The sequence below is a fragment of the Heterocephalus glaber genome, unplaced genomic scaffold (assembly GCF_053883595.1).
Source record: "Heterocephalus glaber isolate CG9 unplaced genomic scaffold, H.glaber_assembly_v1.0 deba00001444, whole genome shotgun sequence".
NCBI classification, from domain to species: Eukaryota; Metazoa; Chordata; class Mammalia; order Rodentia; family Bathyergidae; genus Heterocephalus; species Heterocephalus glaber.
In genome coordinates this window covers 17344227-17357042 of record NW_028258297.1, presented here as the reverse complement: position 1 = coordinate 17357042, position 12816 = coordinate 17344227, and the positions used below count along the sequence as shown (strand labels likewise).

General features: G+C 34.9%; 1 protein-coding gene across 5 annotated transcripts in view; it reads left to right on the top strand.

Moving 5' to 3' along the window:
* Slco1a2 (solute carrier organic anion transporter family member 1A2) overlaps positions 1–12816 on the top strand; it is a 115847-nt gene that overhangs the window by 94405 nt on the left and 8626 nt on the right. For all 5 annotated transcript variants that reach the window (XM_087214043.1, XM_087214042.1, XM_013072617.3 and 2 more), the window contains 2 exons: positions 3266–3330; positions 3862–3979. In XM_087214043.1, coding sequence (XP_087070169.1) covers positions 3266–3330; positions 3862–3979 — 183 coding nt within the window. The remainder of the gene's footprint in view (positions 1–3265; positions 3331–3861; positions 3980–12816) is intronic.

Below are 12816 nucleotides of genomic sequence, written 5' to 3'. Positions count from 1 at the left end.
AAGAAGAGCTAGATATCTAGTGTTGTTCAGCAGCTATCAGATAATAGATATTGGAATAGCCTAAATTACAGGTTCTTTCTCCACTGACTTGTGGTACCTACCACCTTTATCATATCTGAAGTTATATACAATATGGCTCTATTTTTCATTCTTTTTCTGTTCCACAGATTTGTCTATTATCAAACCAATGACACATTGACTTAAATGTCTTGAAAATACAAATGTTAAAATCTCATATGATAACTCTCCCTCACCTACTCACCTTGTCATATTTACTCTACTATAAACTCTTTTTCCAAAATTTGTTTATCTATTTATGTATCTTTATACTTACATGTAAATTTTTATTTGGTTTCAGTTGGTTCCATAGATCAGTTGGGAAAAAAACAGACATAAAATATTTGTGAACATGTTATATTCCAGTTATTTAAATTTTCTTTTATATCCTTGAAGAGAATTTTGAAAGCCTTTTTGTAAAGGTCAAGTGTCATTAGATTGCTTCCTTGATATATATTACATGTGTATGCATACATCTTTGCTCTAAGAAAAAGTTTCTTTACTCTCAGAGAACCCTTCTGAGATCGGACATGTTTGTCTTTGGGGTTTTTTTCCCCCACCTTGAGCAACTCTCTGACACTAGCTAGGTATCCTACAGTTCCCTTCAATGCAGATACTGTCTACCTAGATTTAGCCTCACATCCCAAACTTCAAATGGCCCAGTTCTACAGACTGCCCTTATGTTAGATGTAGGTTGCAAGTCTCAGCCACCCGGTCTTCTGACTGACTGGTGATAAAATGAAGATTCCCACTGATATAAGTGAAATACAACTTTCAAGTTTGTGTTTTTAAAACAAAAGAATGACTTTAAAGGACAAAGGAGGTTAAGCATAGGAAAGTTGAATTGAGACATAACTTTTGAGTGACAGGTGGGATCTCAAAAGTGTGTTGTCACCAAGGCCTTTGGTTGGGGGTAATTTATATAGCCATATCACAATGTGAGTGTAATATGGGTCAAACTATAATTAACCTATAGGATTATATGTATAGCCATTTAGTTAATATTGTTCTAATAGGAAAGTGAGTCAGGTAGCAAGGGTGCATGGAAAGAACAAAAGGATATTGGGGAAGGAATGGGTTTGAATGTTCTGGTCATTCACCTAGGAGACTGGATTGGGATGTTTTGGTCACCCAGCTGGTTGACTGATGTCTATCTGGACTTTACTGGAGGAGGCATGTAGGCCTGGTCATTATATCTTTATCCGGAGGCCTGGTTTGTTCTATTTTTTTTGGTACTGGGGAAACTTGGGTCCTTGCACCGAGGCTTGGTTTTTAATAGATGTGCCTCTAGACATAATTTTGGTGTGTGTTTATCCTTCATATTGACTCTTGAGGGTTTGTCCCTGTCTGACTGCCTATTAATTTTTTTATTTTTATTTTTTTTTTTTTTGGTATCAGGGATCGAACTCAGGACCTTGTGCTTACAAGCCAAGCAGCAGAACCACTGAGCTAAATCCCTGACCCTTGCTTATTAATTTTTTTCTAACTTAGCTGCCTATCATATTTTCTCTTCTGAAGAGTTATCTCTAGCTGTGGTTAAGGGAGAATGGGTGAAGTTTTAATCTGCCTGTTTTAAGCTGAGAAGGGTCATTGTAGGGGAGATCAGCCAGGGCCTTTACCAGAATAGGGCCACTGTATGGAAGTTATGTTGCAGTTCGGCAATTATGATAAAATAAAATAAGTACTTATTCATGCTTTCAGTTTTATGTCTCTACTCCCTTCCCCCACTATTGCCAAGGTCATACGATATAGTTTAACTTGTGGAATTTTTATACACATATCTAAGCCTTTTCTCTATTATTACAGAATCTCACATCATGATGCTGGAGGGATGCACCAACTATATTTGTTTACACTTCCCCCTTTTTTTGGAACTGAGAAATGAACTCAGATTTTGCACTTAGCTACAACCTGAGCCCTTTTTTATTTTCAAATGGTCTTACTAAGTTCCCTGGGCTAGGCTTGAAATCGCAAGCCCTCTGTCTCAGCCTTTGAAAGTACAGGGGTTGAGGCATGGGTCACCAGGCCAGCTTTGTTTGCTATTTTTAAAGGACTTTTTAAAAAATTTCTTTCAGAATCCAGTGTTCTAGCAATTAGGGGGTTTTGTCAGTACTAGTAATGACAAATCTTGGAGAACAGCTTAAACTGCTTATAGTTTATGAAGTTATCACCATTCTTCTGTGTGATGACAAAATTACTACATTAAACAAAGAATAGAGAGAAAAATTCTTTAGTAAAATTTAAATGTCCTATTGTCTGTATTAAAAGAAAATTAGGTGACCAAGAAAGTCATGCTGGGTCTGCTGGATTTTTTTCTTCTGAATAAAATTGATTTTCTCTAAATTACTTCTCTGTCAGATAAACAGCCCCTGATCAACTATGTCTCACTTTATGAGGATGTTGAATTATTCTATCCAGTAAAATGTCTCTACCACAAAAATGTCAATAAAATGTAGTTTCTCCTAAAAATGTGTGGCAGTCTTCTGTGAGGAAACCTGCTTTTATTTTCTCAGGTTTGAATTAATCAGGGAAGGAATAACAGGACAGGGGTGTTCTTAAAGTGAATCTTTCAAGCAGGTAGCCAAGCTGGTGCAAAGCTGTGTGGAAGGACATTGAAAACACCTTTGGAGTATTACCATATTTCTTTCCACATAGAAGAATTTCAGGAAACAATGAAAAGATGAGAAAACTTTTGGAGAGAATAGAGAAATTTCTGTGCAACTCTTGAAATTATACCAAATCATTTAAAATAGGTTTGCTTTGTGATTTTTAAAAATTGTGTTCTTTTGAAGGTTTTCATTATTGCTTTCTTTTTTTCTTACATTTACCTATATAAGTTATCTAATTTCTTACATTTTATTAAAACAAATAATTTGAATATAGATAGGAATGCATTACCTTGTTTTAGATCAAAAGTTTAACCATTAGAATCAAGAACTGGATGACCCTGAGAGAGAAAAGGATTCATATGAAATACTTTCTTCTTTGTTAACTTTCCGATGGGAAGTGACTGAGAAAAAAATGTATGGGTAAAATACCAACGAGAGAAATGTGTCTCCCGTGTAGGCATCGAGCTGGTAATCAGGCCCTGAGTAATAAAGGCCTGAACATGAAAGTATATTTTCTAATATTCAGAGTTTGTTATTGCATAGAAACAGTTTAGGAAATTGTAGTAATTTTAAGCTTTTTATTTGTAAATTTATTTTAGGTGCATCAAGTCTGAAGAGAAGTCTCTTGGCGTGGGAGTACATGCATTTTGCACAAGAATATTTGGTATGAGTAGTTATTTTTCCAATGTCATATCAGAGCACTGTTAAATACTTAATAGATGAAATAATTTTCTCAGAAAAGAACCTACCAAATAACCCTTCTACTTCTAAACAGTGATTTATAATTAGTATGAGAATAAAGTATAGAAAGAAATGGAGAATTTATACTTTTCATTTGAAATAGTCCCATCTGAACTTAATTATACTTTTCATCTTTTAGAAGATTTTAAAATAAAATGAACAGGAAATGAATTATCTAAAGAAAATATACACAATTGGTCCAAAGCATTTCAGAAAATGTATGACTCAGAATCATTAATTCAATATTTTATGCTACCAATAATTTTGTTGTCTCTTATTCATCATACTATCCTTTATAATCTAGAAATCTTACAGTAAAAATAACATAATTTCAAGAAATAAAACTTAGAACATTCACTTTGTATTTCATTATGCAAATGGGGAAAATTGAAATATTTTCAAATAATGTCTTCATTCTTACCTTGATTTTTTTTTCTTACTGTCTTAATTGTAGCGGGCATTCCAGCACCTATATATTTTGGAGCTTTAGTGGACTCTACCTGTTTACATTGGGGAACTTTGAAATGTGGTAAGCCAGGGGCATGCAGACTGTATGATGCAACCAACTTCAGGTAAAGAGTTTTTTCAGAACTTTTTAATAATAGACTTGCATTAAATAGCATCACTCATATCTAACATTTTCTTTGTCAAGTGTCAAGAATATCTTTGGCTTTATTTTCAGAATATGTACTGACATTATAACTTTATTCCTTGTTTATGTATTAGATTTGTATTTTCCCATTCTCCCTAAAGTGATAAATACAAGTATGAATGGTTCTCTTACCTAAGTTTTCAAAATATTTAAGAGAAGGAGAAAGAAGGCTGAATAGAAGCACTGAGTACACCTCTGATTCTCCACAAGGAAGAAATGAAACAACAGGTGTATACTTGTACATTTAGGTGAGCATAGGAAAACTCTGGAAATCAACATAGAAAAATGGAACCTTGTAAATTCCAGAGAAGTGGGACAATAGCATATGTAGCAAGAGAAACAAAATATCCCAGAGCCTGCAGACCATTCTTCACATCGCTTCTGTAGGGCCAAGTGAAAAGAAAGTGTGAGATAAAGAATAGCAGCAAACTCTACCAATATGGATGATGGAAATCCTAGCCACTACAGTTTCATAAGCTCAGAAGCTTGCAGTCAAACTAGATAACTAATCTGAAATTTGCACAGCAGCCTGGCTTTAGAAAAGGATTTCATGTCATATCCCAGTAAACTTCCAGGGTCCTTCTGTAACAAGAAGCCATCACAAAAAGCACTCATTGACTGACTTGGGTTTCTCTAGGGGTTAGAAAAATCTACATATTCCCATCTCTCAGATGGAATTTCCCCCACCAGAAATTCCAGTGCACTGGCTCCAAGAGTAGCTACTTCCTGAACCAAACTTGTCTCAATAGAGTGACTCTGACTTAAACCCACTGAGAATATTGCAATATAGGGAAAGGGTGGTGACATAAAGAGGGGAATGGAGGGCACTGCCCTAAAAAATTGGAAGATTGAATAGCTTGCTGTGTTGGTGACTTTCCAAAGAACTAACATCTGCACCTTAAAAGAGGAGCAGGTGGGGTCAGGAATTTAGCTCAGTGGTTCTGTTGCTTGCCTCGCAAGAGCAAAGTACCAAGTTCAATCCCCGGTACCAAAAAAAAAAAAAAAGAGGAGAGGTTTCTTTTGGTTCAGTGTCAGCCCATCAATTGGCATCAAGGCAAAAACATCATGGCAGTAAGGCATAGTGGTGCAAAGCTGCTCATTTCATGGTACCCAGGAAGAAGAGAATCAGGGAAGAACAACAGAGAGGAAGGGGCCAGGGGCCAGATACGGTCCCCAGTGTCACATTCCTAGGACTCACTTCCATAAAATAGGTCTCACCTCCTAAAAGTCCATTCATCTGTGAACTCATCAGTTGTTTAACTTGTTGATGAGGTTAGTGCCTTTACAACTCAATCATCTCCCAAGGAGTCTCTTAATCCATTTGAACAAGATTAAATGGCACATTTACCTTCTGGGATCAGGGATGGAACCATTCATATGCAGTTTCTTGCCAGTGCCAGGCTGAAAGTAGTTACTTATGTGGTTCCTGCTACACCTCCCCTGAGTCCTGAGCAGAGGCACCTGTCACTGACAGCACAAAATCTCTATCATTCTACTGAGGTGGTCTTGAGCAATGCCTTGTGCCAGTTGATACCCTGCCCCTTCTACAGACAAAGTAAGAAAGTCTGTAGAGAAATCTTGCTTGGTGCTGGTGATACACCACTTTTGTTCACTCCTGTGAACACTTGGCTTGAGAGTAACTTTCCATATCTCCTGCTGTGACCCACTCCTGTTTGATCCCTGATGTACACTACACCTGGAAGAATCCAAGGAAGTAAAACCCTGACCACCAAGCTCTCCTCAGCATGCATGGTTGGGATGGGGAGGTAAGATTCTGTTTCTTGGTGAATATGCCCATAATATCAGCAGAGAGGAATACAACTGGTGCTTCCCCTTGTCTACATGGATCCCCACTGTTGCTTGCAACTTGTTTTATCAAGCATTATTGAAAATACTGGGTATGATTACCTTAGAGAAGATATGATTCTTGCCGAAACTTTTCCCATGAAACATCTGTTCTGGCACCTCTCTGTAATCAAAGTAAAACCACTACTGGTGCAACCAGTGACAGCCCAGGATCCTTACAAGTAGCACAGCCAATATCAATAGTGTCTCCAGAAACGTCCATGACCTGATAGGACCCACTACTCTTCTACAGTCGTGGTCATACAGGATGCACCAAAAACTTTTCTGTTTACACCACACCTGCCTGAACTTCTAGAGTATGCTCCCTCTCTTATGAACTGCAGAGGCAGGGGTCTCTCTGACACTGATATGGTAACAAATCATACCTAATCTCACTAATCATATCCAAATAAACTACAGAGATTACACTATCATACCCAAATGGAAAAAGCCCCCTAATATTGCCTAACAAACTAATACCCCAAAACACATCTTCAGGAGAAATTTGCTAAGAAGGCTACCTCATAAAAGTGACAGAAATATACATTTGACCAGATACACAAATCTGAATTTAGGAACAGAAGAAATATGGGGAAAAAAACAAGTTATGATATCTTCAAAAGATCATACCTTTCTACTAATGGATTCAAAAGATACCAAAATGGATGAAATGCCTGGGAAAGAATTCAAAAGAATTTTTTATAAATATCAATGAGATCCAAGAGAATACAGATAAATAGTTAAATGAAATTAGGAAAGCAGTGGAAGATGTGAATAATAAAATTAGTGATGAGATAGAGATTTTGAAAAAACAAACAAAACATTTATGAAAAATTTATTTGAAAGCCTCAACAAGAGATTAGATCAAGCAAATAAAAAATATCAAAACTTGAAAGACAGGTCTTTTGAAATCATTCAGACAGAAAAAAAGAATAAAAAGAATATTCATAATCTTTATCACACCATTAAACATTTAAACTTCTACACGATTGGCATACCCAAAAGGAAGATAAAGAGTAAGAATACACAAAACTGATTACATGAAATAATAGAAAAAAATCCCTAATATTCAGAAAGAATGGATATCAATGTACAAGAGGTTTATTGAACCCCAAATATATATGACAAAAAACAATTTGACATACTAAGTTAATTTGTCAAAGGTACAAGACAAAGAAAGAGTTTCAAAATCTGCAAGAGGAAAGTACCATATTGCATAAAAAAGCATTAGACTAACAGCAGATTTCTCAGCAGAAGCCACACAGACCAGGAGGGAATGGAATAGCATGTTTTAAGTACTGAAAGAAAATAACTGTCAACTAACACTACTCTACCCAGCAAGGCTATCTTTCAGAAATTAAAGGAAAAATAAGTACCTTCCAAGATAAACAATAGGGAAATTTATCACATTAAACCAGTCTTACAAAAGATGCTTATGGGAGTCCTATATCCAGAAAGGAAAGAAATGCAATTATCATCATGATAGCATGTGTAAGTATAAATACCACCAGAAAAGTATACATATAAAGGAAAAATACAAAGATTCAAAGATTATCAATACAGTAAGCCATCAAACCACAAAGATAAGAAAGGAATGAACATAGAATATTGAAAAAAACAGATGAAAAACCACAAAACGACAGCCATAAAGTATGTACCTTTCAATAATAACTCTCAAATGTAAATGGACTAAATCATTAGAGTTAAAAATACAGGCTGGTTTTAAAAATGTGAAAATAAGATCTAACATTATACTTCCTAAAAGAAACTCACCTCACCAGTAAAGCCACTGACTGTGTTAGCTTTCCATCACTGTGACAAAATATAACCAACTTAAAATAAAGAAAGATTAATTTCGCCTATGGTTTCAGAGATTTCAAACCATGGCTATTTGTTCCCTTGCTTTGGGCCTGTGGAAAGATACCCCACCATAGCAGGAAGCACGTGGCATAGCAGATCTTCTTATTTCATGGCAACTGTGAAGCTAAACCGTAACAGAGAGAAAGAGGTCAGGGCTCAAATATCCTCTTCAATGATCAAAGGTTCCCCTAGGTTCAACCTCCTAAAGGTTCCTCCACCTCCCAACAGTACCATCAGCTTAGGACTAAGACTTTGACATGTGGTCTTTGGGGGACATTTAAGATCCAATCCATAACATTTCACCTCTGGCCTCCAAAGGTTCATGTCCATCTCCTAATGCAAAATTCATTCAGTCCATCTCTAAGAGTCCACATAATGCTAACGATTGCAACACTGCTCCAATGTCTAAGACCAAAGTCTCCTCTGAGATTCAAAATGAGCTCTTAGCTGCAAGCTCCTGTAATTCAAAATTTACAAACATCTAGATACAATAGCAAAGGGTGAGCATTCCTATTCCCATTCCAAAATGGAGGAATAAGAAAATAAGGAGGAATTAGACCATAGCCAAACTGAAACCCAGAAAGGCAAACACTAAATCTTGTCACTTCATTCTGCCATAATGTGGCACACTGTGGTGAGATGTAAGCTTCAAAGGGCATGGACAACCTTTCTACAATGGCACTGGTGACTACGGCCCACATGGCTTCTCTTTCTCAGGCTAGCTCCACTTAATGCTTACAGCTTCACTTAATAGGTGTTCAGGTTCCTGGGATCTCTAACCTTCAACTTCAGTTTCACCCCTAAGCTTCACATGTCACCCTCTAAAAGCCACAATGACACCACTTCTTGGTACCAATTTTCTGTGTTAGCTTTCCATCTCTGTAACAAAGTACTAGAAAATTAATTTACAAGGAGGAAAGTTGTATTTTGGCTCATATTTTCAATCCATGATGAATTGGCTTCCTTGTTTCCGAAACTTGTCTTTAGGCAGAATATCATAGTAGGAAGTGCCTGGTAGAGCAAAATTGCTCACTTTGTGGAAGCCAGGAAAGAAAGAGTCTGATGGATATGCTTGACTGTGTCAACTTGATTGTCTTGAGAGCTGCTCAGGGAATTGGAGAAGCACACTTCTGGGTGTGTCTGGGTGGGTCATGGAGGTATGACCTTAAATACTATATCTTGTTCTTAGTCCCTTCCTTCCTGGCATTGTTCCCTTTCTCTTCTTCCTGGACATTATAAACTAAGCGGCTTTGCTTTACCATGCTCTTTTGCCATGATGTTTCTGCTTGGACCCACCTGACCATGGACTGAATCCCCTTAAGACATAAGCTAAACTAAGCCTTTTCTCCTTTAAGTTATGGGTATTTTGTGTGCTGTTTAACAGTGAGAAAGCTTATGGAGGATAGAGAATACTGAGGGGGCAAGGCAGAGAGAGAAAAGAAAGGTGCTAGGGTCCCAGTATGCACTCCAAGAGCATGCCTCAGTGGCCTAATTTCCTTCCACTAAACCCTACCTCCAAGGGTTCCCCTTCTTCCCAACAGTACCATCATCTGTGAACTAAGATTCCAACACATGACTTTTGGGGGACATTTAAGTTCTAAATTATAATAGACAAAGACTGGAAGTGAAAGGATAGAAAATGATGTCGAAAGAAAATGAAATCTGAAACACGTAGCAGTAGCTACATTAAAAGACAAAATATACTTTAAAACAAAAACAGAAAGTCACTATATAATGATTAAGGGAGCAATTTATCAAGATACAGCAACTAAAAATATATACATGCATATATACTTGTAATATAGTGAATTGTAATTGTAATTGGGGCATTCAATTTTCTAAAGCAAAGACTATTAGTCCTAAAGTGAGAGATAGGCTCCAATACCATACTCATGGAGATTTCAGTATCCTACTCTCACCAATGAATAGATCTTCCAGACCAAATACTCAACAAGAAACATCAGATTAAACTACACTATAGATCAAATGGCCTCAACAGATATAACATTTCAACAGAGAGATGCAGAATATGCATTCTTTTCATCAGCACATTGAGTTTTCCCTAGAATAGACCACCATATATTATGCCACAAAATAAGTATAAAAATTTTTAAAAATGAAATCATACCCTATATCTTTTTGATTTCCAAATGAAATAGAACAAGATTTCAACAACCACAAAAACTTTTTAAATGAACAAATAAATGGAGGCTGAGCAACACTTTTGAATAATGAGTCATTCACAAAGTCAGAAGGGAAATTAAAAGTTCTGTTGTAAAAAAATGGAAACACAACATACCAAAAGCCATGGGATGTAGTAAAAACACTACTATGAAGGAAGTTTATAATTTTTAAAAAAGGATTTCAAATAAACAAACTAATAATGCATCTCAACAACAGAAGTAAAAAACCAGATCAAAGCAGAAATAAATGGATAGAAACTAAAAAAAAATAGAAAGAAATAAAACAAATAGTGCTTCAAAAAGATAAAAATATTGGCAAACCTTTTTTTTGACAAATCTTTAGCTAGGTCAAGAGAGATTGAGAGAGAGAGGAGAGAGAAGGATGTATCTCTATATCTGTTTCTGTATCTATATCTACCTATATATCTGAATAAGGGGAATACAAATAAAAATAGAAATGAAAAAGGAGATTTGCAATTGATATAACTGAAACACAAAGTATCATTAGGGATTATTTTGAAAAACTGTATGCTAAAAAATTTTTAAAATCTAAAAATAAATGGAAAAATTTGTGAAAACATATGATCAGCCAAACTAAAGTAAGAGGACATAAAAAATCCGAGTAAACCAATAACAAACATTGAATTTGAAAAAGTGATAAAAAGTCTACCAAAAAGAAAAGTCTAAGATCAGATGGCCTCTCTGCTATATATTACAAAACTCTTAAAATACTAATAACAAATCTTAACAAATCATTCCATAGAATTGAAAAAGAGGAAAACCTTCCAAACTAATTCTGTGAGGCCATTCTACCAAAATCTTACAAGGACAAAAAATTAAAGGAAAAGAAACTCATATGCTGGACCTGGCATGTTCCTGTCCAGCCTGCAGCTTGTAGGACACTCTCCCTTTTAAAAAATCTTTTAATAACAAATATAAAAATAAAAATACTTTACATATATTATGTGATATAATATTTATAAGTATATACTATACTTACATTATATATATTAACTATATTTTATATATTTATATACAGCCCAGAACAACTTATCTTCTCTCAGTATGCCCAAGGCCAGCTATCTTAGTCTAGTATCTCTGATGAACACAGATGTGAAACTTCTCAACAAAATACTAGCAAGTCAAATTCAAAATTATGACCTAAATATTGTATAAAATAATCAAGTTAGTTTAATTCCAGGAGTGCAAGAGTAGTTCAACATATGCAAATCAGTCAACATTAAAAATAAATCACATAAGTAAGGATGCAGAAGATTTGAATTACCAATTATATAACAGTAATTTAGCAGATGTAGATATTTTCTAACTAAACAGAATATATATTCTTCTGAAGACTATTTTAGACATTTACAACAATTGACTAAGTCCTATGCTGCTAAGAAAAATTTTTTTAAAACAAATTAGTTTTCTGTTCAAAATGCAATGGAATTAGAATTCAGTGATAAGATTGTCACTACCCTAAATGTTGAGAAAGAGAAAGAACACAGTCTTAAATTACTTACAGGTAAAATAAATTATAATGAAACCAATAGAATAATTAGAATTCTATGTTAATAAAAGCACTGAATAGAATATTTGATGAGGCTAATCAGTACTCAAAGGAATTTTTAGATCTTTTTCAGGTACACACATTTTTATAAAGGATTAAATATTAATGAATTCAGAATTTAGACAAAGTGCAATAAAATAAGAAGCGATAAGAACAAAATAAGAACCTCATAAATAATTGCTTAATTACATGCTAAAGTATTTCCTATCCCAACTAGGAATAACAAATAAAATGTTTTTAAAATCCCAAAGGGGCATAGCTAGGTTCAAGACAATATAAATATCATTCTGGACATCTGGGCCCGAACTGAAAAAATAAACAGGGCCACAAAAGAGTAAAGAGAACTGTATTTAAAGGCTGGCTATAGTTCTAAGTCTAGAAATGGACAGGGAAGTCTGGGATATCACCTTCCAAAGAGATAATAAAGTACTTCCAATGAGTCGAGTAGGTCCAGATTTCATGTTTTAATCAAAATGATGAGGTAGAAAACTTTTTACTGGCTTAGGTAGTGTGCTTCAAAACTTCATATCTACTCATAACTTCAGAATATTAACTTATTTGGAAACATAGTCCTAACAAATGGAATTAGTTAAAATGAGGACATAATGTGCTGTGGTGAGCCCGAAATCCAGTCTCTGGAATGCTTTTCTTTGTACTCTTGAAAACTTCAGGTGTAGAAAGATGAAAATAAGCAGAAATTAATACATAAGCTATTCATCTCAGCAGCAGTGAAAAAATAAAATTCTATGTTTTTGGAAAGATGAGAACATAATAATAACCTGGAAAAGCAAATAAAGAGAAGAGGCACAAACAAATATTATGAAGAATAATAAAAGGATACCAGTAGAGATGCTTAGAGGTTTCAGAAATAAAAATTTGGAGTATATTAGAGAGTTTTCTAGGCAAATATGAACGATCAAATTTTACTATAAACACACAGAAAACATGAATATTTTAATACCTGTTTAGAAATACAAATCTTTCAAAAATGTCTACTTTCCCAAAGTACCAAGTCCAGATAGTTTAAGGCAAATTTTATCAAATATGCAACAAACTAATGATTCCAACATTATATGAGCTATTTTAAGAAACTGGAAAAAGGCAATATTTCTCAATTCCCTTTATAAAGCTAATACAATCTTAATATTAACTCTGGATAAGTTCAAAACAATAACAAAATTACAAGCTAATCCCATAAATACACATGTAAAAATTCTACATGAAAATTAACAAATTGAATCTACTAATGTATAACAGTGGCTAATGGGGTTTACTTAGCAATGTAATGTTGGTTGCACA